Source organism: Hyperolius riggenbachi, chromosome 12 (assembly GCF_040937935.1).
Source record: "Hyperolius riggenbachi isolate aHypRig1 chromosome 12, aHypRig1.pri, whole genome shotgun sequence".
NCBI lineage: Eukaryota > Metazoa > Chordata > Amphibia > Anura > Hyperoliidae > Hyperolius > Hyperolius riggenbachi.
In genome coordinates this window covers 58,085,829-58,113,244 of record NC_090657.1, presented here as the reverse complement: position 1 = coordinate 58,113,244, position 27,416 = coordinate 58,085,829, and the positions used below count along the sequence as shown (strand labels likewise).

Sequence of the window (27,416 nt, the reverse complement as noted above, 5' to 3'; positions counted from 1 at the left end):
GCAGACCGCATCCGGAGGAACGGACGAGTGCGCACGGGTCCATTGATTAACAATGGACCCTTAATCGTCCGTTCCGTTTGCGGACTTTGCGGTCCGCAAAATAACACAAGTGTGAACCGGGCCTAAGGGTTTAGGCACTATATTGTAGAAACGACATTAGAGATCACTAGTACTCTGGTTCCATGCTCAAAGAGGAGTTCCACAGGGTTCGTTTTTTGGGCCATTACTTTTTAAACACTCACTCATTAAACACTCACTCATTTGATTTATATTGACCAAGGTTTTTTCAGTGTGATGCTAAAGATAATTCTATGAAAGATGGACACATTGAGCAACTGTCATCTTGTGTCTGTATTACTTCAGTAATAAATTCCTTGCCACGCTGAAGTCAAAGGTTTCAGTCTTAACCAGGATTCCAAACCGATGGATTTGGTATGTTCTTACCAAGTTTGTGTGGGTGCCCTTTGGGCATTCTGGTTTCCTCCTACAACCCAAAGACAAACTGGCAGGTTAACTAACCTTCTCCTCAATCTGATTTAAAGAGTACAAAAGTAGTATAAAAATTAAGTATAAAAGGCATATTCTTTCACACCAGGCTCTGTATTGAAGGGGAACTGAAGTAAGAGGTATACGGAGGCTGCCATATTTATTTCCTTTTAATCAATACCAGTTGCCTGGCAGCCCTGCTGGTCTATTTCTCTGCAGTAGTATCTGAATAACACCAGAACAAGCATGCAGCTAGTCTTGTCAGATCTGACTTTAAAGTCTGAAACATCAGATCTGCTGCATGTTTGTTCAGGGGCTATGGCTAATAGTATTAGAGGCAGAGGATCAGCAGGGCTGCCAGGCAACTGGTATTGCTTAAAAGGAAATAAATATGTCAGCCTCCGTATACCTCTTACTTCAGTTCCACTTTAAAGATACAGGATTGGGGGGGGGGGGGGGGGGGTGCCAGAGTTAATTACTTACCCGATCCGTCATTATTCATTCATTGAGTTGATCGATCCGCATCCTCAGAAATGCGGCCATAGCAGTCTTTTTTTTTTTTTTTTTTGCATAACTCTGACGGGGCTCGGGTTACCCACAGGGCCGGTTCTATACTTTATTGCTGCCTGAGGCAAACTTGTGAGGATGCCCCTCCCATTTTGCAATGATCGCACAGCACCCGGCAATTTGCACTGCACGGTATAGCTGCGGTGCAAACAAAGAAAATAAACACCCTCAGTATACGTAGGTAGGTATCCAGGTATAGGTGCCCCATGTATAGGAAGCCAGGTATAGGTGCCACCAGTATAGCTAGCCAGGTATAGGTGCCACCAGTATAGGAAGCTGGGTATAGGTGCCTCCAGTATAGTTAGCCAGGTATAGGTCCCCCGAGTATAGGTAGCAGGTATAGATGCCTCTAGTATAGGTAGCAGGTATAGGTGCCCCAAGTATAGGTAGCAGGTATAGGTGCTGCAAGTATAGGTAGCAGGTATAGGTGCCCACAGTATAGGTAGCCAGGTATAGGTGCCCCCAGTATAGTTAGCAGAGATTGGTGTGCCCAGTATAGGTAGCAGGTATAGGTGCCCCAAGTATAGGAAGCAGGTATAGGTGCTACTGTGGGGAGGGGGGCCTGATATAATTCCTCCTTCCCTCTCCATGGGCCCCTCCTGAGCTGGAGCTGGCACAGCAGTACGTGTTGTAATTAACTCACTCGCTTGCTCCATGCATGTGTCCCCTCCTCAGGTCTCCTATCTGGACGCCCAATGTCTGTATGATGCGCAAAATCACGCGTCATGCAGGGAAACAGGAAGTAGAGAGAGCATGTGAGTTAATTACAACCCTCACTGCTGCACCAGCTCTGCAGAGAAGACAGGAGGGGGTCCCATGGAGAGGGAGGGAGGAATGATGTCGGCCCCCCTCCCCACCGCCAGCCCTGGAGAAGGGAAACGAGCAGTGGCCAGGGAGAGGAGGAGGGATGCCTCCCTGACACAGGATACTGCCTGAGGAAGTGGCTTCACCTGGGGTCATGGATGGCCCAGGGCTGGTTACCCCAATCTGTGTTGCTGCCGGCCACCCCCAGCTTGGTAGTCGCGACCTAACTAGAGGCTGCAGAGTTGGAGAAGGACCGCGGCAACGTAGGCTGAAGAACTCTGAGGCTTCTGGGGAAGTCAGGGACTGCAGGTGAGACTCTCAACATCTAGAAAGTTGACTGCCACTGCAGTAACCTTTTCTAAAATCGTTAGAACATATATATTGGTCTTCGAGGGAACAGCTTATTTTTTTTTCTTGAAAATGAAGTTATCCTTTAATGATGTAACAATTTCTACTTACTCTAGCATTTTCACCCTCTTTTTTTTGTACAGAAGAGCTTTGAGCAGTTTTGCATGAAAGCAACTTTGTCAACAGTGGCTTCAAAAATATCCTGGTGTTTTCAAACCCAACCACAGCCTTAAAACTCTGACTCCAGAGGATCCGGTTCCCGACTATGAAAGCCAAAAGAGAAGAAAGAACAGCCCGCCCGTCCAGCATATCTATGATGGATCCTATTGGCCCTCTGCCACCCCAGCCTGCTTGGTAACTCCCCCAAGACCTCATTACACGTTAAGAAAGCACAGGTCTCCTACAACCCACCTGAAATATTCACATTCTGCTCGAAAGATGAAAAACCTTTGCATGGAAATCAAAGCATAACAGAAAAAAGGTATTTGCTGATTAAATAGAGTAGGCAGGCGGTCCAATAACGTTTGATCAGCTTGTAGTCTGTTAGAAGATGATAAGTGGAGATGACAGCAATTAGCCGGCACAATATAATAAGTCGGAGCTCTTTAAGAAGCAAAACTTTAAGCTGGTGTTTGCAAAATTAGACAAGACAGATAACATTTACATTGTGCTTTTCTCCTGGCAGACTCAACGGGCCAGAGCTGCAGCCACTAGGATGAGCTCTATAGGCAGTAGCAGTGTTAGGGAGTCTTGCACAAGGTCTCCTTACTGAATAGGTGCTGGCAGGAGCGTAACTATAAATTATGGGGCCTCTCAGAAAAACTTTGATGCCCTCCCCCCCCATGCTCACACCTTTTCCCTTGCCAACTCCTGGTGCCCGTCACAGCCTGGGCGGTTCACCCCGCATGGGTCATAAAACGAGTGTGGCCGTCATAATGTTCACACCGATAACATGGGTAGCCAAAAAACACCTGAAAGTTGGATCCATTTATCAGAGGAAGTGAAGTAATAGTTAGGGCCCCCTTACAGCTCTGTGCCTCCCTGCGGCTGCAGGCGTTGCTCCCCTCTAGTTATGCCCCTGACTCCAGGCAAGAGGCTACATACACATGACCCTGCTCCATTATACATCCAGAGGGTGACATCTAAACTATTGTTGGTGTCCGAATCCGGCATATCGAATTCAAATCACCCAAAAACCAAACTTCAGCACCATTTCAGTAGCGAAAGAGGAAGGAGAAGAGGTGCCACAGGGTATAATAAAATGGGAGTTAAAAGCAATGAAATGAGGAAAAAAAAATGAGGTGGCTTACCTCAATGTAGACAAAATTCATATAATTATGGACAGGCAACGCATTTCGTGGGTCTGTGCCCACTTCCTCAGGCCGATTAAAGTGCCGAAGCGGTGCTTGTAGCCTAGATCAGAGGCGCTCTAATCAAGGCTGCAAGCACCGCTTCGGCACTTTAATCGGCCTGAGGAAGTGGGCACGGACCCACGAAATGCATTGCCTGTGCATAATAAAGTTCATTTATTCTATGAATTTTGTCTTTATTTGGTTTTAACTCAGTTATATTATACCCCTCGGCGCCTCTTCTCCTCCCTCCTGTGCTTGCTCACATTCGGAGGTGTGTTCCTTGACCCTTGTTGGGGCTCTGCCATCATCAGGAGCAGTGGTAGTTTTTACATGAGGACCACATTCAGTTTGTCCTCCTGTAAACATGAGTGGAGTTGGGTTATACATTTACACCTGCCTCTTCAGAATCAGAATACGTTTATTTCGGCAAGCATGAGCGATCATGCCCGGAATTATTTTTGGCACATACATATAGCTCAGGAAAGAAGACAGAGAAGAATGCATAGCGACAGAGATAGATTGCATTACATTGTGCATTTAACATCATACATACATCACAGTTCATTTAGTGGCCTATTGATGACCAGCAGTTAGACTTGTTAGTCTTGCAAGGTGGTTGTTTCTGTTGACTGGTCAGGCGTGGAGCAGCCTGCCCCCCAGCTAGTTTGGGCTTGCACTGATGGAAGTATATGGAGGGAATTCAAGTGGCTGACAGCCGATGGGAAGAAGGAGTTTCTGTGTCTCGCAGTCTTTGTGGGGATGGCTCGTAGTCTCCGGCCCAGAGGGAGTAGACTGAAGTATCGGTGGCCTGGGTGCGAGGGATCATTGGCAATCCTCAATGAGCTGGATTTCAGTCTCTTGTTGTGCAGTAGTGCAAGTGAGGGGAGGGGGCACTCGATGACCCTCTCTGCCGCCCTAATGACCCTCTGTAGTTTTAATTTGTCGCTGGCGGTGGCACCAGCATACCAGACCGAGATGGAGGAGCAGAGGATTGACTCAATGGTGGCGGAGTAGAAACTGGTCAGAATCTCTTGGGTCATGCCGACCTTCCTTAGCTGCCGGAGGAAGTAAAGTCTCTGCCTTGCTTTCCGTTGGATGGCACTGATATTGGGCTTCCAGCTGAGATCGCTGGAGATAGTAGTGCCCAGAAGGCGGGCGCAGGGCACTCTGGCCACTTCGGTGCCATCAATATAGATTGGAGGTGGGGTGGGAGCAGACCTCCTGAAGTCGACTATTAGCTCGACCGTCTTTGCTGCGTTAAGCACCAGCTTGTTCTCCTTGCACCAGTTGCAAATCCTCTCCACCTGCTGACAGTACTCCTGGACGTTATCCTTAGTGACAAGGCCAACAATGGTGGTGTCATCGGCGAACTTGATGACCTTGACAGAGTCTGTCTCCGATCTGCAATTGTTCGTGTAGAGGAAGAACAGTAGCGGAGATAGCACGCAGCCTTGAGGAGCCCGTGTTCGTTGCCGCTGCTTGGGAGCGGATGTTGCTCAGCTTGACGACTTGGGACCTGTTGGTGAGAAAGTCTGTGATCCACAGGCGTAGGCTTGAGTGAACACCCAGTGCGGCTAGGTCTTCTTGGAGTATGCGTGGACAGATGGTGTTGAAAGCTGAGCTAAAGTCCAGGAGAAGTATTCTGACATAAGTGTTTGGCCTGTCAAGGTGGTCATTGATGAGCTCCATGCAGATATTAATTGCGTCATCGGTGGACCTGTTTGCTCTGTAAGCGAACTGGTGGGGGTCTAGTTGGGGCAAAGTGGAGAGCTTGAGGTAGGCTAGGACCACACGCTCCAGGGCTTTCATAATGACAGACGTCAGGGCCACCGGCCTGAAATTGTTAAGGTCCGCGACACCCTGCTTTTTTGGAACAGGTATGATGATTGACCTCTTGAAGCAAGTGGGAACCTTGCTTTCCTGCAGTGACTTGGTGAAGATGTCACAGAGGATGGGAGCAAGTTGTTGACAGCAGGTTTTCAGGCAGGCTGGAGATACGCCGTCCGGGCCGGAGGCTTTCCTGGTGCTTAGCGTAGATAGGAGGCGCAGGACGTCGGCCTCGCTCACCGCCAAAGGGGTGGGCTGATTTGGGACGTTTCTCGCAGTGTCTGGAGCGGGGGTGGTCGTTACCAGCCGCCCCTCCCGCACCTGGTTCTCGAACCTGCAGTAGAATCTGCTAAGTTCCTCGGCGAGTTTTAGGCTGGGTGCTGCATGTTTAGGTTCGGGCTTGTAGTTAGTGACGGCCTTCAGCCCTTTCCATACAGCCCTAGTGTCCATAGATCGCAGGTGTTGTTCCATTCTTGCAGCATACTCCTTTTTGGCTACTCTCAGCTCCCGATTGAGGTCGTTTCTCGCTCTCCTGTAGTCCTCCTGGTTGCCGGACTTGTGTGCAGCTTCCTTGCTTCTCCGCAGTCGACAAAGCTTATTAGTGAACCATGGCTTGTTGTTCGGGTATATCTTGTACGTTTTTGTTGGTACGCAGGAATCCTCGCAGAAACTGATGTATGAAGCAACATTATCTGCCCATTCATCCAGGTCTGGCGCTTCTAAGGACTTCCAGTCAGTGCAGTCGAAACAGGCTTGCAGTTTCAGCTTGGCCTCGTCAGACCACACCTTTACGGTCTTGAGTGTTGGTTTAGCTGATTCCAGGCGCCTCTTGTAGGTGGGAATAAGATGGATGAGGCAGTGGTCCGAGGATCCAAGAGCTGCCCATGGGACCGCCTTGTAAGCATCCTTCAGTGCTGTGTAACAATGGTCAAGAGTGTTCTGGCCTCTGGTAGGGCAGGTTACATGTTGGTAATAGCGTGGCATCTCCTGTCGGAGGTTGACCCTGTTGAAGTCCCCAACAATGATGAACAGTGAGTCCGGGAGGGATGTCTACCACTGCGAGATGGTCTCGTTGAGGACCAGCAGGGCAGATTTGGCATCGGCATCAGAAGGGAAGTATACTCCCGCAAGGACATACGAGGATAACTCGCGCGGCGAGTATGTCGGCCTACAGTTAATTAGTAGGAGTTCCAGGTCTGGGGAGCACTTCTTGTCGAGTATCGACAAGGTGGGGCACCATGAGGAGCTGATGTAGAAACAGATGCCCCCCCCCCTCTTTTCTTCCTGGAGAGGACAGGGTCTCGGTCTGCTCGGATTAGGCTGTAGTCTGGGAGAAGGAGGGCGCTCTCGGGGATGTCCTCGTGTAACCATGTTTCTGTGAAGCAGAGGTTAGTTGCCCCTCTTGTAACCTCCCTTTCCTTACACTAATATTTTGATCCTAGATATTACACTATTGGGGCTCTTGTTGTCTCTGTGTTTTTTTCTTTTCAGGGCATCTATTCACCCTCCCTCCCAACACATTTCAATAGCAAGCAATCAGACTGGGGCAGTTCACTTACTTGCGCCTCACGGCGTGTTCCATGTGATTCCGTCTTCCATCTTTGGAAGCAGGACGTATCAAAGTCACGTGAAACGCACCATGAAGAGCAAGTAAATGAACTCTGTGACCCTGGCCACTTGTTCGGTGCTGAAGTATGGTGTTTGGGAGTATTTGGGTGCTTCGAATTCGATATGCCAAATTCAAACACCAACACAAATCTAAACATGGTCAATGAGATGCTTATAATCCAATTTATTCCTCATATCCAGGTTAGAATTCCTCCAATCAGAGGTACTTCCTGGTGGTTTTCATTGGTCCATACCCAAGCGGCATGCGATCCTTTAGAAAAGCAGGATACAATTAAATGATCCGATTTTACAACAGGTTGATAAAAACGATTGGTTTTACAGAAAAAATGAAAGCTTTTATTCTATTAATTTGAGAAAGTTGACCGAATTTTCCTTTCTTTTTTGATAAAGGAAGATTGGGAGTGGTGGGTTTTTCTGATCAATTTTTATGAAAATTGAATAGTGTAGGGTAGATTGTCATTTTTATGGATGTACAGACCCCAATCGAATTGCCGTAAATAAATTGGATCATGTATGGCCATCCTAACAGTCTTTGTGAATTGACAGTTGAATTATATTCAGTAAAATCAGTTTATTCTTGACTATACCTCTCTCGCGTTATCACTCTGAGGTCGAGTCCAATAAATCCACAGATTCCCCTTTTAAAAGTGGCCACACATACTATATATTTTTTTTTATATATTTCTTTTAAACCTGGGAAATACATTCTTCTGATTGATTGTAACATTTGAAAAATATGCCCAATGTGTAACATGCATTATTAAAAAAAAAAAAGAGCGAAAACGCTGTGGCCTAGTTCACAGTGCTCAGTTGTACTAAAGAGAACCTGTACTAAAAAAGAAAAAAAATCCCTCTCGGGGATACTTACGTCGGGCGGGGGCAGCCTTAGGGTTCCAATGAGGCTTCTCCGTCCCCTGCAGCCGCGGGGAATCCAGCGCTGGCTCCTCCGAAACCTACCCCGACAAGCTTGACAAGCAATGGTATATTTACCTCTCTGCGATCCTGCGCAGATGCAGTAATGGCCCTTCGTTCGGGTAAGGCAAAAATCGCCGAACCCGATCGTATCCGCTCTACTGCGCAGACGCAAAGGACTAGCACCTGCGCAGTAGAGCGGATCTGATCGAGTTCGGCTATTTCAGCCTTAATCCGAACGGAGAGCCGCTAGTGCGCCCTGCGCAGGATCACGGTAGGTAAATGCTTACCTCACCACGGTTCGGGGGGGTCGCAGAGCTGAATTGCTGGGACACCAGAGGACGGGGGAAGCCTTGTTAGGATCCAGAGGCTTCCTCCTCCCAAGGTAAGTATCCCCCAGAGGGTTTTTTTTTACATGACATATGTTCTTTAAAGTCTATGTCCAGTCTCCATTGCAGTTGGCACTCATAATATACATTATGCAACTGACCACTGTGAACCTGGCCTGAAAATAAATGCTTAGGTCTATAAGTCAAGAGATTGACAATCTATCCAACACCAATTTTCATAAAAAAAGGATCAGAAAAATCAGCCACTTGCAATTTCTCATAGTTAAGATGCTAGCGCTATATAAATCAATAATAATAATAATAATATTTATTTTGGGCTGAAAAAGACATACATCTATTGAGTTCAACCAGAAAATATGAATTCAACCAGTATATAAAAAAACTCAGTGTTCTCCCCAGGCTCTTTTAGCCGGGTGCTCCACCCGGATAGTTTTAGTGACCACTCGGCTGTCATCGGCTCACCTTCTCCTTTGCTATATGCAGAGAAGCGCCAGCCCTGCATTCTGTTATCACACCCCACCCGGCTACTTTTTCATGCCACCCGGCTGGAAAAAAATTCTGGGGAGAACACTGAAACTGCTTTCAATTTTTCTGTACAAACAATACATTTGAATTGAATCGGCTGTAAAATTGCCATAGAATTGGATCATTTTATTGTATCGTGTGTGGCCACCCTAAAGCGGAACTGAAGTCAGAACTGCTTCTCTGCTCTAAGGTCCCATTTCCACTTGTGTGGTGCGATTCGCAGCGGAAAAAATTTGCGCATGCGTTTGTATGCGAATTTTCATGCGAATTCGCATGAATGACGCTGTATGCGAATTTAACCATGGCAGTGCCTTTGTGCTTTTCAATTGATTCCATGCAAATTCGCATGAACATTTGCATACATCCGCATAGCGGTATGCGAATTCTGATGGCTCTGCCATGCAAATTTTTGATGCGGACGAAAACGCTCAGAAATCCTGACAAGTGGAAACAGTCCCATCCACTTTTATTGGCTATGCGAATTTGCATGCGGCAAACGCATGCAAATTCGCGATAGTGGAAATGGGCCCTGAAAGATAAGCAACCGCAAAATAACCTTTAAAAAGAAAAACATTTATTTGTTACAGCTTATATAAATCCTGCAATAAATCTGCAGTATGTCTACTTCCTGCTTTCATGGAAGCAGACTTAGGGCTGGATTCCCAAAAGGGTGCTAACTGATAGCACGGCCGTTTTCGCGCGAATTTTTGCATTGCGCGCAATCGCACATTTTCGCGCGAAACAATAACGGTTCCGCGGGGAAACGCGAATTTTGCCGCAAAATCTCTATCGTTTTTGCGCGAAAATTCGCGTTTGTGCGCGAAAACGTTATCGTTTAGCGCGAAAATTCACGATCGCCCGCAATGCGAACATTCGCGCGAAAACGGCCGTGCTAACAGCACTCTTTTGTGAATCAAGCCGTTAGGGTTAACATCCTGTTCAATCTGAGAATTACAATCAATTTTTCTGATTGATTGTAACATTTAAAAAACCTGACCTATTAAAATCGAAATCTTTTTTGTTTTTCGATCAAGAAATCACAGGGTTTTTTTTTTCAGATTGGACATGTTGGAAAATTCAGACCAATGTTATCAAGAATTGTGTGGTGTGTGATAGATTGTATTCAACCAGAAAACATTGTATGTAACTATTCCGTACATACCAAACTTTATTACTGCTTTTATAAAGAACAAAAAGGATAGGATGATGGAAGATTGGGTGTATATAATGAAAAGATGGGATGAGTTTGATATGTAATGTGAATGTAATATTAGATATATATGTTTAATATTATATAAGAATGCTGCTTGACAACGGAAGCAAAAATGTGGAACTATCATGTTAAAGTGTAAATTCCAGTTGTGCGTTACGTGTTTTTCGAAAAGTCACTTTTTTCTCTCAATTTTGTCTAACCAAATAATTTTTTCAGCGTTTACGATCTTTTAATCCTGAATTGCCGCAATCTCGAAAATAGGTGTGTGGTACCTCGAAGATCAATCAGAAAATTTAATTGGAATGCTCGAAACGAATCAAAAGATGAAAAATTCAGATTTGTTGATCGAATAAAAATCAAATAATCAAATAAAAAAGGAAAAATAAAACGTTAAATGTTTCCATAAAACCGATTGTTTTTATTGTATTGGTATACAATCAGATCTTTTTATTGTGTGGTGCGTGTGGCCACCTTAACCTCGATCAACAGCTCTGAAGTCGTTCGAGGAACTGATTCCTTATTTCGCAGATTACCAAAGGCAAGGCAATGGAGATCGTCCTTTCTCCAGCGAGGAATGGGTTAACCGAATAAACCGCTGTTCTGTTTCCCCATCTCTGAACTATTTGATGACGGGAATATTTCCCCCGGTGGGAGCCATCTTTTAACGGCTGCCCGCAGATTTATTTGATTGTAATTACGCACGAGGTGGAAAAACACGGCGGAGGAAAGAAAAACCCGAGTGCGGCGCGGGGACAGAACGCACGTCGGGACGCTTGATAGGGGAAATAATGAGGGGAAGTCAGTGGGACGCGAGCCTGTAGCAGGTGGGCTTCATTATTTCAGTAATATAGAAATAAAAGAAAAAAAATATAAAAGAATGACCAATTCTCTTTGTACAAGAAACAGTTTAAACGTGCAATTTGTGTGTTTATCTACAGCATAATTCTAGTGGGGAAAAAAATGCTTTTTTTCATATTGGATAGCATGGGGCAAAGTTCAATACCCATTTAGAATTTTACGGCCATCTGTGACCCTGAACATTCTACCTGACATCCTGTCCTGACAGGAAGAGCGGAATTCTCTCCTTCAGGGACAAAAAACATTTTTTTTTTTTGGTAAAGGTTTGTGAAATGGGGAAGAACGTTTAGAGCTATTATAACCTTATTACACACTTATTTCCTGCACCCAGGACCACTCAGGTTTGTATTAACCACTTAACTACTAAGGGGGTTTCTCCCCTTCTGGACCTGAGCAATTTTGACATTTCAGCGCTCCTCCCATTCATTTGCAAATAACTTTATCACTACATATCCCACCTAAATGATCTATGTATTGGTTTTCTTTTTACCAAAAATTGGGCTTTCTTTGGATGAGACCTTTTGTTGAGAATTATCTTATTTTATATGCATTTTAATGGGAATACTGGGACATTTTTTTTTTAAATAATTCTCTCTTAAGGTGGCAACTAACGGTCCAATTTCTAGCGAAAAATTGTTTGAGCAATCCGAAATTCTGATCGGATTGGTTGTAAATAATCTCCATTGGTGGACACAATCGATTATGAACGAGTGAAAAAAAAAAGTCGTCCGAATGAATTTTCGTCGAACCAAAATTTGGATTTTCTTGTTGGTTGTGATAGATAGGAAGCAAAGATTGGTTCGTTGATGGTGTAGTGAACGATGTATTACAATATTTCACTTCCAATCAGAATTTCTGATTGCTCTAACGATTTTTTGCTAGAAATTGAACCATTAGTGGCCAGCTTTAGTTTTCAGCCATTATAGTTTTAAAATAAAACATGCTACTGTTGATAAAATCCACACATTTTATTTTCCCATTTGTCCTGGTTATTACAGCATTTAAATTATGTCCCTAGTACAATGTAAGGTGACATTATTTTATTTGGAAATTTAAAAAGGTTTAATCCCTAAGGTAACTATTTTTTTTTTAATGCTGTGACTTTTTTTTCTACAAGTGTTTTATTTTGAGGAGGGGGGTTGATAAGTTAATGGGAGATTTTTTTTTTATTTTTTTAATTCATACTTATATATGTAGATTCAAATTTATTTTTTGGCTACTGGTTGTCCCCACACTTTACTCCTGTGTATTGAAGTGTCTTGTACGTGTTTTTACTTTCACTTTGTTAATGACCACCAGCATTTTGCTGTTGCTGGCGATCATTAGTTACAGGCACTCTGATCTGCTTTAGGAACACCTGTTCCCATTCACAGATCAATGTCCTAACGAGCAGTGAAGGGAACGCATGCGGCAAGCAATCACGATGGAGTACATATATCTACACCCCTGGAGCTAAGATGGAGTCTCAAGGGCGTAGATATACTGTACTGCATTAAGTAACTGGTTAAAGCCAAAGAGGGGTATGCAGGTCACAGAAACAGGAACTGGAGGGAAATTTCACCAATAGGAAAACAGACAGCAATTGAAACTCACATTTTTTAATCCCGTTTCCACATAAATATTTTCCTATCCTGAATTTGAATATTAAAGGACACCCAAGGCAAAAATAAACGAATGAAATAAACAATTGTATCATCTTCCTACTCTTAAAAATGACCTTTTAAGATATACCACAGTTTTATTTTATGTTTAAATCTACTTTTAAGCTTTAACTGTTTTGTTTTTGCTCAATGACACATTCATTGAAGTATGCCAGAGTTAAAATCTATGAACTATTGATCATTTTTATCTCTTTCCTGCTCTCAGAAGCCACTTTCTGCTAGGAAAGGGTTTTATAGTTGGAATTTCTTATCAGAGAGGATCACAGTGTAGTCACTTCCTGTCTGAGTCAGGACTGAGTCAGCCACTTACGTACCTGGGCCCATATGCAATTCATTTTTTCTCCTGAGTTTTCTCCAGGAGATAATTTTTTTATCTTCTCTTTAAAATCATTTTTAAGCATTTTACAACTAAATAAGCACCAGAAAGTAAGTGAAAAAGTACTATCAAAATTATTTTGAGTATTTTCTTGCATGCTGGTGGTGTAAAAGGCATTTAATTGACAACTTGTGAAATTATCACATAGATGATAAGTCAAGAGAAGAAGTTAATTGCATATGGGCCCTGATAGTTAACTCTTTCAAGCAGAGAAAGAAAAAAAGGAACACAGCATAGTGATTAGTGTGCTTGGCACTGTACATACACATGTCTATCTCATCATGTCACATGTCACCTCAGGTATCCTTTAAAGCACAGGCAAGTGGTTTATGTTTATCCTCGTTACTGCATGGAGAGGTAAGGAGAACAATTGACTTGGCCAGCTCTTGGACGAGACGATCTGGCGGCCCAGATCTCTCTCCTACGCATCTGGAGCCACTGTGCACGGGCTAGATTCTCGACAGAGGCAACTTGGAACAGCCACCTCGGCTAAGAACCATCTAGTGCATGTACAAGGCTTCAGGTATGGCTAACTACACTTAAAGGGAAGGTTCAGGGACTAGCTAAAAAAAATAAAAATCCATTTCCACTTACCTGGGGCTTCCTCCAGCCCGTGGCAGGCAGGAGGTGCCCTCGGCGCCGCTCCGCAGGCTCCCGGTGGTCTCCGGTGGCCGACCCGACCTGGCCAGGCCGGCGGCCAGGTCGGGGCCTCTTCTGCGCTCCATGGTGCGTTCCACGCCGGCGCGCTGACGTCATCGGACGTCCTCCGGGCTGTACTGCGCAGGCTTAGTAGTTCTGAGCCTGCGCAGTACAACCCGGAGGACGTCCGATGACGTCAGCGCGCCGGCGTGGAACGCACCATGGAGCGCAGAAGAGGCCCGACCTGGCCGCCGGCCTGGCCAGGTCGGGTCGGCCACCGGAGACCACCGGGAGCCTGCGGAGCGGCGCCGAGGGCACCTCCTGCCTGCCACGGGCTGGAGGAAGCCCCAGGTAAGTGGAAATGGATTTTTATTTTTTTTAGCTAGTCCCTGAACCTTCCCTTTAAAGAGTAACTCCAGTGAAAATAATGTAATAAAAAAGTGCTTCATTTTTACAATAATTATGTATAAATGATTTAGTCAGTGTTTGTCCATTGTAAAATCCCTGATTCATATTCTGACATTTATCACATGGTGACATTTTTACTGCTGGCAAGTGATGTAGCTGCCACTTGCTGTTTTTGCAGTTGAAAACAGCTCTAAACAGCTATTTCCCACAATGCAACAGGGTTCACAGACAGGAAACTGCCAAGAGTACATACTCAGAATTTCTTTGTGGGAGGGGTTTCACCACAATATCAGCCATACAGCGCCCCATGATGGTCTGTTTGTGAAAAGGAATAGATTTCTCATGTAAAAGGGGGTATCAGCTGCTGATTGGGATAAAGTTCAATTCTTAATCTGAGTTTCTCTTTAAAGAGAACCTGTACTGAGTAAAAATATTTAAAATAAACACATGAGGTAACTTCAAATGAACATTACATAGTTACCTTGCCATCAGTTCCTCTCAGAAGCTCACCATTTTCTTCTGACAATGATCCCTTCCAGTTCTGACAATATTTTGTCAGATCTGAAATATATCAGTTGCTGTCAGTAAAATATCAGTTGCTGTCAGTTATAGCTAAGAGGAAAACTGATGTACCAGGTAATGTCGATGTTTCCCTATGGCTCAAGTGGGCGATGTTACAGTTTAACTGTGTGCTGACCAGAAAGCTGTTATGGGTAATGGCCATTTTCAAAATGGAGGACGGAAAATTCCCTTGATCACAGTGAACAAATAGGACGCGGGACAGGAGAAAGACACTGAGGAGTAGACTACATGGAAGGTAAGTATGACTTGTGTATGCTTATTTTGACTTTTTAATTTTCAGTTCAGGTTTTCTTTAAGTCTGGTGCACACATCCAATTTTGAGTGGCACATTTTTCCACCTCCATGTGGTATGACCGCCAACAGATTTTAAGTACTATGAACAGATTGTGTAGGTAAGCGCTCGTTCTGCTAGGAGGTGGTAAAATTGGACAATGAAAATTGGATATGTGTATGCACCCTCACTGTTGTGCATACATTCTGCTGTTGTGGCTGCCGCCTCCTCCGGTCCTGCCAACGTAGCACAGCTCTCCACTGCACGGTACACTTGGCTGATCTATACATCTGAGTCCTGGCAGAAACAGGCTCCCATTGGACTGCAATGAGAATTCTGCCTAGCAACAGGGAGGATTCTCATTGGTCCACCACTCAGTGAGCCAATGAGAATACTCCCTGCTGCTATGCAGGATCCTCATAGTTTTTAAGCAATCCAATAGGAGCCTGATGCTTCCGCATGCCTGAGTGTCCCATGCAGTGGCGGAGGGCCTGAGATAAATGAAGCCACAGAAGACAGGTGAGTATAGCAGCAAGGTATGTGGTGACCAGCCTAATGAGAATGGACACTGTGCGTCCTCATAGGCTTGCATCGATCCTGTCAGCATTCGATTCATTGGCAACCTGGGAAAAATTGTGCAGGGTCTCAATTTGTGTTTCACTTACCGCAATGGATCAAATGGATCTGCTGCAGACTGACAAGTGTGGATGGATCCTATAAATAACATGGGCTTCGTGAATCTGGACAAGTTATACTCCATACTAGATAACCTAAAATCACACGGCCTCTAGGTATACATAGTGTACATAATCCCACCTCTGGTTTCCTCCCTATTCCTTTAGATTGTAATTCTGGGAGGTCCTGCAGATGAATTTCAGCTTTGAAAACCCAGGTACCCTTTAAGAAAAGAAGGCAGAAATAGCACCAGGAGCCAGGGCCGGATTTGTACTTTCCAGCGCCTCAGACCGGCTGTCACCAACCGCCCCCCTATTCTGTCCAACTCTGACTAGTTTGAATGGGCCCCCCTCTGGTTTATTGCTTTGCCCCGTTCAACAAAGAAGCAGTGCATGCTCTGTCCACTCCTTGTAATTTTGCGCTCCTGTCTGCATGCACAGCAGGCGATAGTGTTCTGGGCTTGAATACTTATTATTATTATTATTTAGTATTTATATAGCGCCGACATATTACGCAGCGCTGTACAGTGTATATATATATATATCTTGTCACTAACTGTCCCTCAAAGGAGCTCACAATCTAATCCCTACCATTGCCATATGTCTATATTATGTAGTGTAAGTACTGTAGTCTAGGGCCAATTTTTTAGGGGGAGGCAATTAACTTATCCGTATGTTTTTGGAATGTGAGAGGAAACCGGAGTGCCCGGAGGAAACCCACGCAGACACTGAGAGAACATACAAACTCTTTGCAGATAGTACAATAAGGGTATAAGAGGCGCCCTGGTGTAATAAAAGCATCTAAAAGCAGTTTAAAAACGGAAAATAAATTTGAGGTAGCTTACCTCAGTGACGAGGGTAAGGAGCCTCCCTTTGCTGAATCTGTCATTTAGTTTGGCACTGTTATTGGCCTGAGGAAGCGGGCTCTGACCCGCGAAACGCGTTGCCTGTGCTACTAATAAAAACCTTTGTAAAACACAAAAAAAATTTCGTCACTGAGGTAAGCTACCTCAAATTTATTTTCCGTTTTTAAACTGCTTTTAGATGCTTTTATTACACCAGGGCGCCTCTTATACCCTTATTGTGCAATCATACCCCCTTACCTCACCCGTCTGAGGGGTGGGTACAGACCACATGTGGCTTTTACCACGGCGGATATCTGTCGTCTTTCTTTTACCAAGGAGAGCGACCGCATCCAGGTCCCTAGGGACCACCCCGAGTGGAGTCGGGTTTGTCTCCACCTGCTTCCTGTGGTCGGTTGCCCCCCTGCAACCCACCTTTGTGAGTAGTGTCTTACTTTTATTACGTTCCATTGTTTTTGACATACTACACCATTGGGCTCCCACTTTTGTCTCCTGTATCTTTTCACTAGAGGGTGTTTTTGACACCCACATCCCACTACATCTTTGCAGATAGTGCCCTGGCTGGGATTCGAACCAGGGACCAAGCGCTGCAAGGCGAGAGAGTTAACCACTACGCCACCGTGCTGCCCCACTTCAGAAATGATGCTCATGTATGAGCACTCAGCAGCACTTGTCAAGTACACATACCCATAACACTCCCTCGGCTCCTGTGCACATGCATACAGGAGTGCAAAATCACAAGGAGCCCCAGTGGACATCGCTGCTTCTTTGTCCTCTGTGCTACTTGCTGCCGTCAGAGCCACAAGTAGGGGACAGTGCAGCGCAAAGGAGTGAAGCCCATCCAAACCAGAGAACAGGTAAGTAGGATACGACACTACACATGCTGGCATAGATGTAGTGTAATGCTAGGTACACATGATCCAATTTTCTGACAGATTTACTGTCGAGTCGATTATTTCCATCATGTCTGATCTAATTTCAATTTTTCGATCAATTTTCTGTTCACTTCTATGAAAAATCATTCAGAAAATTGATTGGAAAGCAGATCAGACATGTTGGAAATAGTCGATCTGACAGTAAAGCTGTCAGAAAATTGCATTGTGTGTACCCAGCATAAGCTCAGGTGTACTTTACACAGTGACAATTTAGCACTTAAAGCAGAATATAACCCTGCATTTCAACTTTGCTCTAAAACATTATTTACAGCATATTATATGCAACCAGCATTTTTTTTACTAGACCAGCATTGGAAGGGTTAAACACAGAGGTTTAAAGTTCCTGGAGAGATATGCAGACATTCAGATTGATACATTTAACTAAATAGAATGTAACAAGTGATAAATGTTACACACTATTTGGCTGTCCTCCAGCTCCTTCTCAGTCAGAGAGAGTGAGTCACATGCCACACTTAGATACATTTATGTAAACAAAATGTATCTATGTCAGCTTCGGATGCGTCTGCAGTTCTGTCCAGGAACTTTAAAGCTCTGTGTAACCCTTCCAATGCTGGTCTACTTAAAAAAAAAATGCTGGTTGCATATAATATACTGTAAATAATGTTTTAGAGCAAAGTTGAAATGCAGGGTTATATTCCGCTTTAAGACAGATCTTAAAATCAGTCATCAGGAAGTTTTGTAACAGAATAACACTTTATATTGGCTAACCAAAAGAAAAACAGTGAGCCTTTGGCTAATGAGCTGTATTCAGACTTTGTTACTGTATACAAGATGCTAGGCACACAGCTATATATACAGTCAGCAGGAGATACATTTATTTATATTTACAAAACAATCAATGCAACAGTTGTCATTCTGTTTCAAAACATCCTGCTTTCACTGATGGTCAACACAGTACTTTGCTGGCAAAAAAAAAGCCAGGAAAGAGTTAAACTGTAGCAAAAAGAATGTTGTTGTCATTCTCTAGGAGAAAAAAAAGCCATAAATTCAACAGATCTGAGGTCTTTAACAGCACTGACCTACTAGTAATAAACTAACATCAGTCAGGGAGAGGGAGAGCTGCTAATTCCTGCCCGTGAATGCGTGCTGCATGAAAAAAACGAATCGGAACTCAAGAGTTCTGCTACTTGAGCCCATATATTTTTCTCTTCACAGCAGATTATTTGTCCCCTTTCATCATACAGGTGACAGCAGATGCTGACTCCCATAACACACACTTTGCACAAGTAAGAGAGATGCAGGGATCTCTGGAATTCAGGCAGACCAGAGCAAAACAGGAGAGGTGATTTACTTTGACATGTGACCTCTTATCTCTCCAAGTCCTGCGCCCTGCTGATTTTCATCGCCCTAGACCATGGCCTCTGTGACCTTCCCAGAAATCCGGCCCTGCCAGGAGCGCCAATAGTGTAGTATTTCTGGTTAAATGGGAAATGTAAAGAAAAACTACTCACATTCATGGGTTGCTACAGGCAACCACAATTTTGGCCATGTGGAGAAGGACCTTCTCCACTCGGTTAAAGAGAAACTGTAACCAAGAATTGAACTTCATCCCAATCAGTAGCTGATCCCCCATTTCCTATGTGAAATCTATTTCTCTTCACAAACGGATTATCAGGGGGCTCTGTATGGCTGATATTGTGGTGAAACCCCTCCCACAGTGTGATGTCAGCGCCTCACAGCTCTGAGGTCCTGACATCACACTGTCGGAGCCTTGTTGGATTGTGGGAAATAACAGCTGTTTCCAACTGCCAAGAAAGCAAGCAGCTTCTCCTTCCAGTGACATCACCCGCCAGCAGTAAAAATGTCACCATATGATAAATGTCAGAATGTAAATCGGGGAGAGGAAAGATTTTTACAATGAGCAAACACTGACTAAATCATGTGTCCATAAGTATTGTAAAAATTAAGCACTTTTTTTATGACATTTTCACTGGAGTTCCTCTTTAACCACTTAACGACCGCCTAACACCGATAGGCGTCGGCAGGTCGAAGTGGGGTTTCCATGGAAACCGTTCCATGTCAGTTCACGAAAGGTGTCTCCGTGAACAGCCTGCGAGCCTCCGATCGCAGCTCGCAGGCTAATTGTAAACACGCGGGGAAGAAATCCCCTGTGTTTACATCATACGGCGCTGCTGTCGCAGCAGCGCCGTAAAGGAGATCGGTGATCCCCAGCCTCTGATAGGCCGGGGATTGCCGCCGTCTGATAGGCTAAAGCCAATTGGAGGCGGTACAGGACGGATTGTGCCGCCCAGAACCAGAGCGAGAGGGAGGGAAGGAGAGGGAGGGAGGAATATCGCTGTGGAGGGGGGCTTTGAGGAGCCCCGCCTGCTCGGCCACACAGAGTGGCAGCGATCAGACCCCCCCCCCCCAGCAGGACATCCCCCTAGTGGGGAAAAAAAGGGGGGGGGGGAGTCTGATCGCCCTGCAGCAATCACAAACTGTGCTGCGGGCTGGAGAGCCCACGCAGCACAGATCAGACAGAAATCCCCAGGTCCTTAAGTGGTTAAGATAACTCAGTTGGGTTAACGTTGATCACATTCGAGGTAAAACAAAGGACCACTGGATGTAGTTGCAGAGGTGGGACTGGGGAGGAGACAATGCGAAATGGGAGGAGGTGCCCCAATTAAGATACACTATGTAGTGAGCGGCGGTAAAAGAAACAGTACTACCTCGTGATAAGGGGTTAAAGAAAATATAATCTATATTCTAAAAAAATCCCTCTGGGGGATACTTACCTCGGGAGGGGGAAGCCTCTGGATCCTAATGAGGCATCCCCGTTGTCCTCCATCTCAGTGTCGAGGTACCCCGAAGTGCGGCGTGGTAAATATTTACCTACCGCGATCCTGCGCTGGCGCACTAGCTGCTCTTTATTCGGGTTAAGGCGGAAATAGCCAAACCTGATCAATCTGCTCTACTGCACAGGTGCGAGTCCTTTTGCGCCTGCACAGTAGATAGGATACGATTATGCTCGGCTATTTCTGTCTAGCCCGGACAAAGAGCAGCTACTACACCTGCGCTGGATCCCGGAGAGGTAAATATATATCAAGCCTTGTCAAGTTTGTTGGGGGAGGATTCGGGGGAGCCTGCGCTGGATAACCCTAACGCTACAGGGGAGAGGGAGGCCTCATTGGGACCCTGAAGCCTCCCCCTCCCGAGGTAAGTATCTCACAGAGGGTTTTTTTTTTTTTAAGGGGAAATGAAGTGAGAAGGATATGGAGGCTGCCATATTTTTTTATTTTTAATCAATACACATTGCCTGTCACCTCTGCCGATCTATTTGGCTGCTGAAGTGTTCGAATCACACCAGAAACAGGTATGCAGGTAATCTTGTCAGATCTGACAATAATGTCAGAAACGCCTGATCTGCTGCATGCTTGTTCAGGGTCTATGGCTAATAGTATTAGAGGCAGAGGATCAGCAGGACTGCCAGGCAATGTGCATTGTTATAAAGGAAATAAATATGTCAGCCTCCATATAACTCTTGCTTCAGTTGCCCTTTAATGTTACAGAGTCTCTTCAACCCTCCTGCCAGTCTATTAGAAACCGCCAGGGGGCAGCGCAGCAGTTTAAAAAAAAAAAAATTTAAATCATGTAGCGAGCCCAGTGCAAAGTGCTAGCTGCGTGTTGCAAAAAAAAAAAAAAATTATGCGAATCGGCCGAGCAGGGCCTGAGAAATCCTCCTGCGCGGCATAGCCCGAAGATTTTTATCGTTAGACACCAATAAAAAGAAAAACTCGTTTCGTGGGACCTGCCCGCTTCCTCGGGTCAATACGAGACAGTGCCTGAGCTATGTATTTCTGTTTCAGAGTGCCTATTACTTACCTCCACTCACTACATATTGTATCACAATTGGGGCACCTCTTTCTGTCTTGCACTTTGTAAGCTCACAAGGGCAGGGCTCTCACACACTTTTGTGTCTTGGAATTTGCCATACATTCTGTTCATCACGTTACATTTGTCACTGTAATTACTAGGTCTACCAATTCTGTATTATGCTCTGGGAGAGCTTTGGGGCCCAAGCTTTACGCTGGGCTCCCCAAGAATTCTATACATAACAATTCATATAGCGCAAAAAAATCTGCCCAAAGACTTCCAGTGTGAGAGGTGTAAGCACAGGAGGGGAACAGTTTGTTAAAGATTATCAATTTTCAAAGCAATTATACAAGCAATTACTAACAGCATAGCAGCATTGAAGAGTTAATACTGCGATTCAGGGGGGCCTTCTGTTCCAAGGGCCCCATTGCAGATGCAATCTCTACATCCTCTATTTATTTATCTATTTTTATTTATTGTATTTATAAAGCACCAACATATTACGCAGCGCTGGCCTATTGCTATACCACTGGTATTATGTACCAGTGTCTACACAGTAAAAACCCCATTATCCAGAACTCAGTCAATCAGAAGTCTCAAGCAACCAGAAACAAAAGTCCTGGCCTTGCAGGATGCATACATATACTTTTACTTTTCGCTATACAGTAATAACCCTCTGTTACATTAAAGTGAACCTCCAGACTAAAAATCTACTCAGCACCACTGAAAAGGCTTGGTGTTTCTTTAACAGGTTCACAGTATCAGAACTTTGTTTTTCATACCTAAGCCTAATCTTTAGCTGCTTAGAAGCTAAGCTCCGCCCCATCAAAGAAAACTGCCTGGGCATTTTCCCCTTGATGCTGTGCAAAGCATGATGGGATTTCTGATATTGTTCTCGTTGCCTAGCAGCTGGGAGAGGTGATCAGGACACAGGACAGTTGGAACTGTGTCTCATGCTCCCTGTCACTTCCTTTCAACCAAAAAGATGACTGCCCCCATGAAATCACAAACCTTTGCCTGTTCTTTTAAAACAGGGTGGGTAAGAGATTATATTACCTATCTATTTTAATTAACATAACTAATGTAACTTAATGACAGTATGTTTGTTTATGCTGAAGTTCCTCTTTAAGTTAAAGAGAGTCTGAAGCAGAAGTGTACCTCCTTTTTATTGTGCAGCCACCCTCAGCATTCAATTCCAAGCTGATTTGCCGCATTCCCATGGCAGAATGAGTTATTTATGCCCCCGAAATACCCTAGCTAAATTCGACGACTTTCCAGGTTGTGGATTTTGCTGCCAGGATGAGGCAGAGCTTTGCGCAGTAGCTCTGCCTCTTCTCCAGTCAATCTTCGCCTTTCCCCACCCCTTTCAGTGAAAGAAGACAGAGGGGCGGGGAGAGGTCGAGATCAGCGGAGATTGACTGGAGAAGAGGCAGAGCTACTGCACACGCTCTGCCTCCTCCAAAATGCTGCGATCCTGGAATATACTTAGGGCATTTCTGGGGGTATGACACGTGTTCTGCCACTGGGATGCAGCGAAACAACTTGGAATATAATGCTGAAGATGGCTGCACAATAAAAAAAAAAAAAATTCTGCTTCAGACTCTCTGTAAGAACCTAAACTGAGGAGGACATGGATTTTTCCTTTTAAAATAATACCAGTTGCCTGACTCATACTGTGTCACTAATACTTTTAGCCACAGCCCCGGAACAAGCATGCAGATCAGGTGCTCTGCCTGAAGTCAGACTGGATTAGCTGGATGTTTGTTTCAGGTGTGTGAGTCAAAAACAATTGCAGCCAAAGAAATCAGCAGGACTGCCAGGCAACTGGTATTGTTAAAAAGGAAACATCCATATCCCTCTCAGTTAAGGTTCCTTTTAAGTTTGTCTTTTGTTTTAATTTGTTTTTAATTACTTTATTTCATAGTAATATGAAGTTTATAGTAAGTATACAGTGTGGGGTACAGTACATTTTCTTTAGCTAGGTTTAACATGAATACAAGTTTTATGGTAAGTACACAGTGTGGAGTATAGTATTGTTTTTAGCTGGGCCTATGTTTAACACGGACTCTCAAGCAACCATAATCTACACTTATCTGGCATCAGCCACTCCCCGCCGAAGCCGGATAATGGGGGTTTTACTGCATTTAGTGTATAACCTTGTCTGTATTATGTACCCCATGTTTGTATCTTAGGGCCCTGGCACACCCGAGAGCGTTTTGCGGGGCGTTTTTTTTTAACCTTCCTGGCGGCAAGCCTGAGCTGAGCTCGGGCTATGCCGCCGGAAGGCACCGCTCAGGCCGCGCTGGGCCGATTTGCATAATTTTTTTTTTGCTGCACGCAGCTAGCACTTTGCTAGCTGCGTGCAGTGCCCGATCGCCGCCGCTACCTGCCGATCTGCCGCGCCGCAGCTGCCCCCCCAGACCCCGTGCGCTGCCTGACCAATCAGTGCCAGGCAGCTCTATGGGGTGGATCGGAATCCCCTTTGACGTCGATGACGTCGGTGACGTCATCCCGCCCCGTCGCCATGGCGACGGGGGAAGCCCTCCAGGAGATCCCGTTCTTTGAATGGGATCTCCTGATCGCCGATTGCCGGAGGCGATCGGAGGGGCTGGGGGGATGCCGCTGAGCAGCGGCTATCATGTAGCGAGACTTTGTCTCGCTACATGAAAAAACAAAAAAAAAATTAAAAAATAAAGATTTGCTGCCCCCTGGCGATTTTTAAGCAAACCGCCAGGAGGGTTAAACTATTCCATTAACTTTCATTAAAATCGAGGCAAAATTGCAGCGATGGTGATTTTTCAAAAAGTTGCAATTCCTGCGATTTTACAGCGACTTTATTACAAGTCAATAGAATTTTTTTTAAAATGAAAACGAACCGCAAAACGCTCTACGGGGTGCCAGAGCGCCCTTACCTTGTACAACGCCACGGAATATGTTGGTGCTTTATAAATCAATAGTAATAGGTCTGTTTCTCCGTTGTGGAAACAATACTTTTTTTTTGTTGCTAGTGGGAACAGAACCTGACTGTTTGGATGGAGGACATCAAGTAAGCAAGGGGGAAATGGGGACAGATACAGCAGAGACATGGCCACCTTCCCCTCCAGTGACTCCTCTGTCACCAGCACAGCATCCTCAAGCTTGCAGACAGGCAGGCCTCACGCTAGCTGTACAGCAGTTCAGAATTCAGCCGTAGCTGCTGCCCCCCTCCTCCTCTGTGTACTTCTGCATCTTATACCTATTCCCCGCCAGATGTGCCTCATACTGCTTACGCTGCTGAACTACTCACTTGATAAAGTACTTGATACCATCTGCTGTGTAAGCTTCTTCCCATCCATAAGGGAGGCCTGCGGAGAGAGAGACACACAGATCAGGAATACGCCAGGGGACTTACAGGGAGGCGCTACATTCATCAACTACAGATACACATCTAAAGCTGCAATAACACCAGGGAATAAATGTGATCACTACGGGTGATAGTCTACTACCCTTGTTCAGTGTACAGGTGATCTCAGGATGAGTAGAGATGGTCATAGAGGTGCTATTCTGGAATGCACATGTAATGCAGTTTGGAATTGGGCCAATCAAACTCACAAATTCATCAGGAAATATATCTGATTAGTCCAGCTCCAAGCGTCTGAGGTGAAATCATACTTATGAGATAAACAATAGTATCTACCGTCCTTCTCCTAAAAATGACTTTTTTTTTTCTTTTTTTTTTTTAGATATCCCACAGTTTTACTTTATATTTAAATCTACTTTTTAAGTTTTTACTGTTTCATTGTCTCTGCTCAATGACACATTTATTGAAGTATGCCAGAGCTCAAATATATGAACTATTGACTCTTTATCTCGTTCCTGCACTCAGAAGTCATTTACTGCCAGGAAAGTGTTTTATGGCTGCAATTCCTTATTAGTAAGTGCTGAGCTATTGTCCGACCCAGTACCGATCTGGACAGAAACGGTCACTCGCATACCTGGTTTTTGTCTTTTTTTAGGCATAGAAAGAAAAAATGTAATGCAGTATAGTCATTTGTGTTCTTGGCACTGTACATACACATGTCCATCTCATCATGTCACATGTCACCTCAGTTGTCCTTTAAATCTGCATACAAGCTGGACTGGGAAGGGGGGTAGGGGAGAATGAGGAGTTGTGCCCTCCAATTTTGCGACTGGCATTACAACAGCAACTGGCAATACAAGAGTAACAGTTAATTACTGAATAGTAACTAACTCAGCAAACTGATGAAGGGGACAGTTGCTGATGTCAGGGGGCAGCTGCACTCCATGTAGATTTTCATCCAAAATGATCATGCATGATTCATTTGGGAAATGAAAATCTAGCGTGTGTATGCACCGTAAATATATTATTTGATCATTAGTAAACAGGGAAGTCTTTATTTACAAACACTTCTGGTGTTATGTGAAAGTGCAAAATAGTTACATCTAAATAAAGATTGTTCAAATTGAAAAAAAAGTATTTAGAAGGCACTGGTCTGCACTTTAAGTGCGTTGGCCAGCAACAACATTCTGTCTTTTAAAGGAGCACTATAGCAAAAAAAGTAAGCAGTTAAAGTGAACACGAGGTGAAAATAAACTGAAGAGATAAACAATTGTATTTATCCTCCAACTCGTAAAAGTGAATTTTTTTTTAGATATCCAACTGTAAAAAACAAGTAAAACAGCCTGGTTATTAATATGTTTTGCACTGCACATACACAAGTTTATCTCATCATGTCACGTCGCCTCGGGTACACTTTAAAATCTGACAGAACTGACAGCTTTTGGACTTGCCCATCTCCTCATGGGGATTCCCAGGGTTTTCTTTGTTTTCAAAAGCATTTCCTAAATGGCAGTTGCTAAGTCTGTAAAAAAATAGTAATAGACCATCCACGATTGCACACTATTTTGGCTGTTAGACTTAGCAACTGCTCTTCAGGAAATGCTTTTGAAAACAAACTGAGGCTGGTTTCACACTGCAAGCCAGTGGTGCGGCGCGCCCGCAACACCACCAAAACCAGGCTACGTGGTATTCCCCATCTGGCATAAGGTCAAGTAGGAAGTAATGCGCACTTGTGGTCACTTCCTGCTACCGGGGAATGCCAAAGTGCCCATCATTACCCATTGTAAAAATACGCTTCCACGCATGCGCGCCGCGACACAGATGTTTTAAAAACCCCTGCGTCGCCATAGACTAACATGACTTCCAGCCCGACGCAGAGCGACGCAAGTACACGCGTTAAAGAGAGCCTGAAGCGAGAATAAATCTCGCTTCAGACCTCATAGTCAGCAGGGGCATGTGTGCTCCTGCTAAAACACCGCTATCCCGCGGCTAAACGGGGGTCCCTTACCCCGCGAAATCCCCTCCGAGCAGCGCATCCCCTCTTCCGGATTAAGGCAGGGCTAACCGCCGCAGCCCTGCCTCACGCGCGTCTGTCAGCGCGTATCTCCGCCTCTCCCCCCCCCTCTCAGTCTTCCTTCACTGAGAGGGGCGGGGGAGAGGCGGCGATGTGCCGCTGATAGACGGCGCTGAGAGGCAGGGCTGCAGCCGTTAGCCCTGCCTGAAGAGCAGCAAAATCTACGACCAAGTTGGTCGTTGATTTTGCAGGGGGTGGGTTGGGGGGTCAGGGACCCTCGTTTAGCCGCGGGATAGCAGCGTTTTAGCAGGGGCACACATGCCCCTGTTGACTATGAGACAAGAAGCGAGATTTATTCTCGCTTCAGTGTCTCTTTAATGTCGTTTTATACTAGCCTCAGGGATGCAGCGAAAACGTCACTTCCGCTGCTCCATAACGTGACAGAATGAAAGTCTCCATAGACTTCCCTTGTCCGTCAGGGGGAGTGGGGGAAAGTAAAAATACCGCACCTCACCGATGTGAAAGTGCCCTGATAATTCTTCATAAGGAGATGGACTAGTCCAAAACCTGTCAGATTTTAACTGTTTACTTTTTTTTGCTATAGTGGCCCTTTAATCCCCAGAATAACCTATCATTTAACCTGCTGGGCGGTCTGGACGAGCTCAGCTCGTCCAGTACCGCCGGAGCCTGCCGCTCAGGCCCTGGTGGGCCGATTTGGCTCAAGTAAAAAGCAGCACACGCAGCCGGCACTTTGCCAGCCGCGTGTGCTGCCTGATCGCCGCCGCTCTGCGGCGATCCGCCGCGAGCAGCGGCGAAAGAGGGTCCCCCCAGCCGCCTGAGCCCAGCGTAGCCGGAACAAAAAGTTCCGGCCAGCGCTAAGGGCTGGATCGGAGGCGGCTGACGTCACTCCGCTCGTCGCTATGGCGACGAGGGAAGCAAAACAAGGAA

General features: G+C 45.1%; 1 protein-coding gene across 4 annotated transcripts in view; it reads right to left on the bottom strand.

Moving 5' to 3' along the window:
- Positions 1-27,416, bottom strand: part of STXBP4 (syntaxin binding protein 4) — a 190,140-nt gene that overhangs the window by 13,575 nt on the left and 149,149 nt on the right. For 3 of the 4 annotated variants that reach the window (XR_011025330.1, XM_068263627.1, XM_068263625.1), the window contains exon 16: positions 24,401-24,458. Coding sequence is in view for 3 of the 4 variants with exons in the window: in XM_068263627.1 (XP_068119728.1) it covers positions 24,401-24,458 (58 nt within the window). In the remaining variant the exon portion in view is untranslated. Of the gene's footprint in view, positions 1-15,465; positions 15,523-24,400; positions 24,459-27,416 lie in introns of those variants that run through there. The other variant, XM_068263626.1, reaches the window with a different exon arrangement.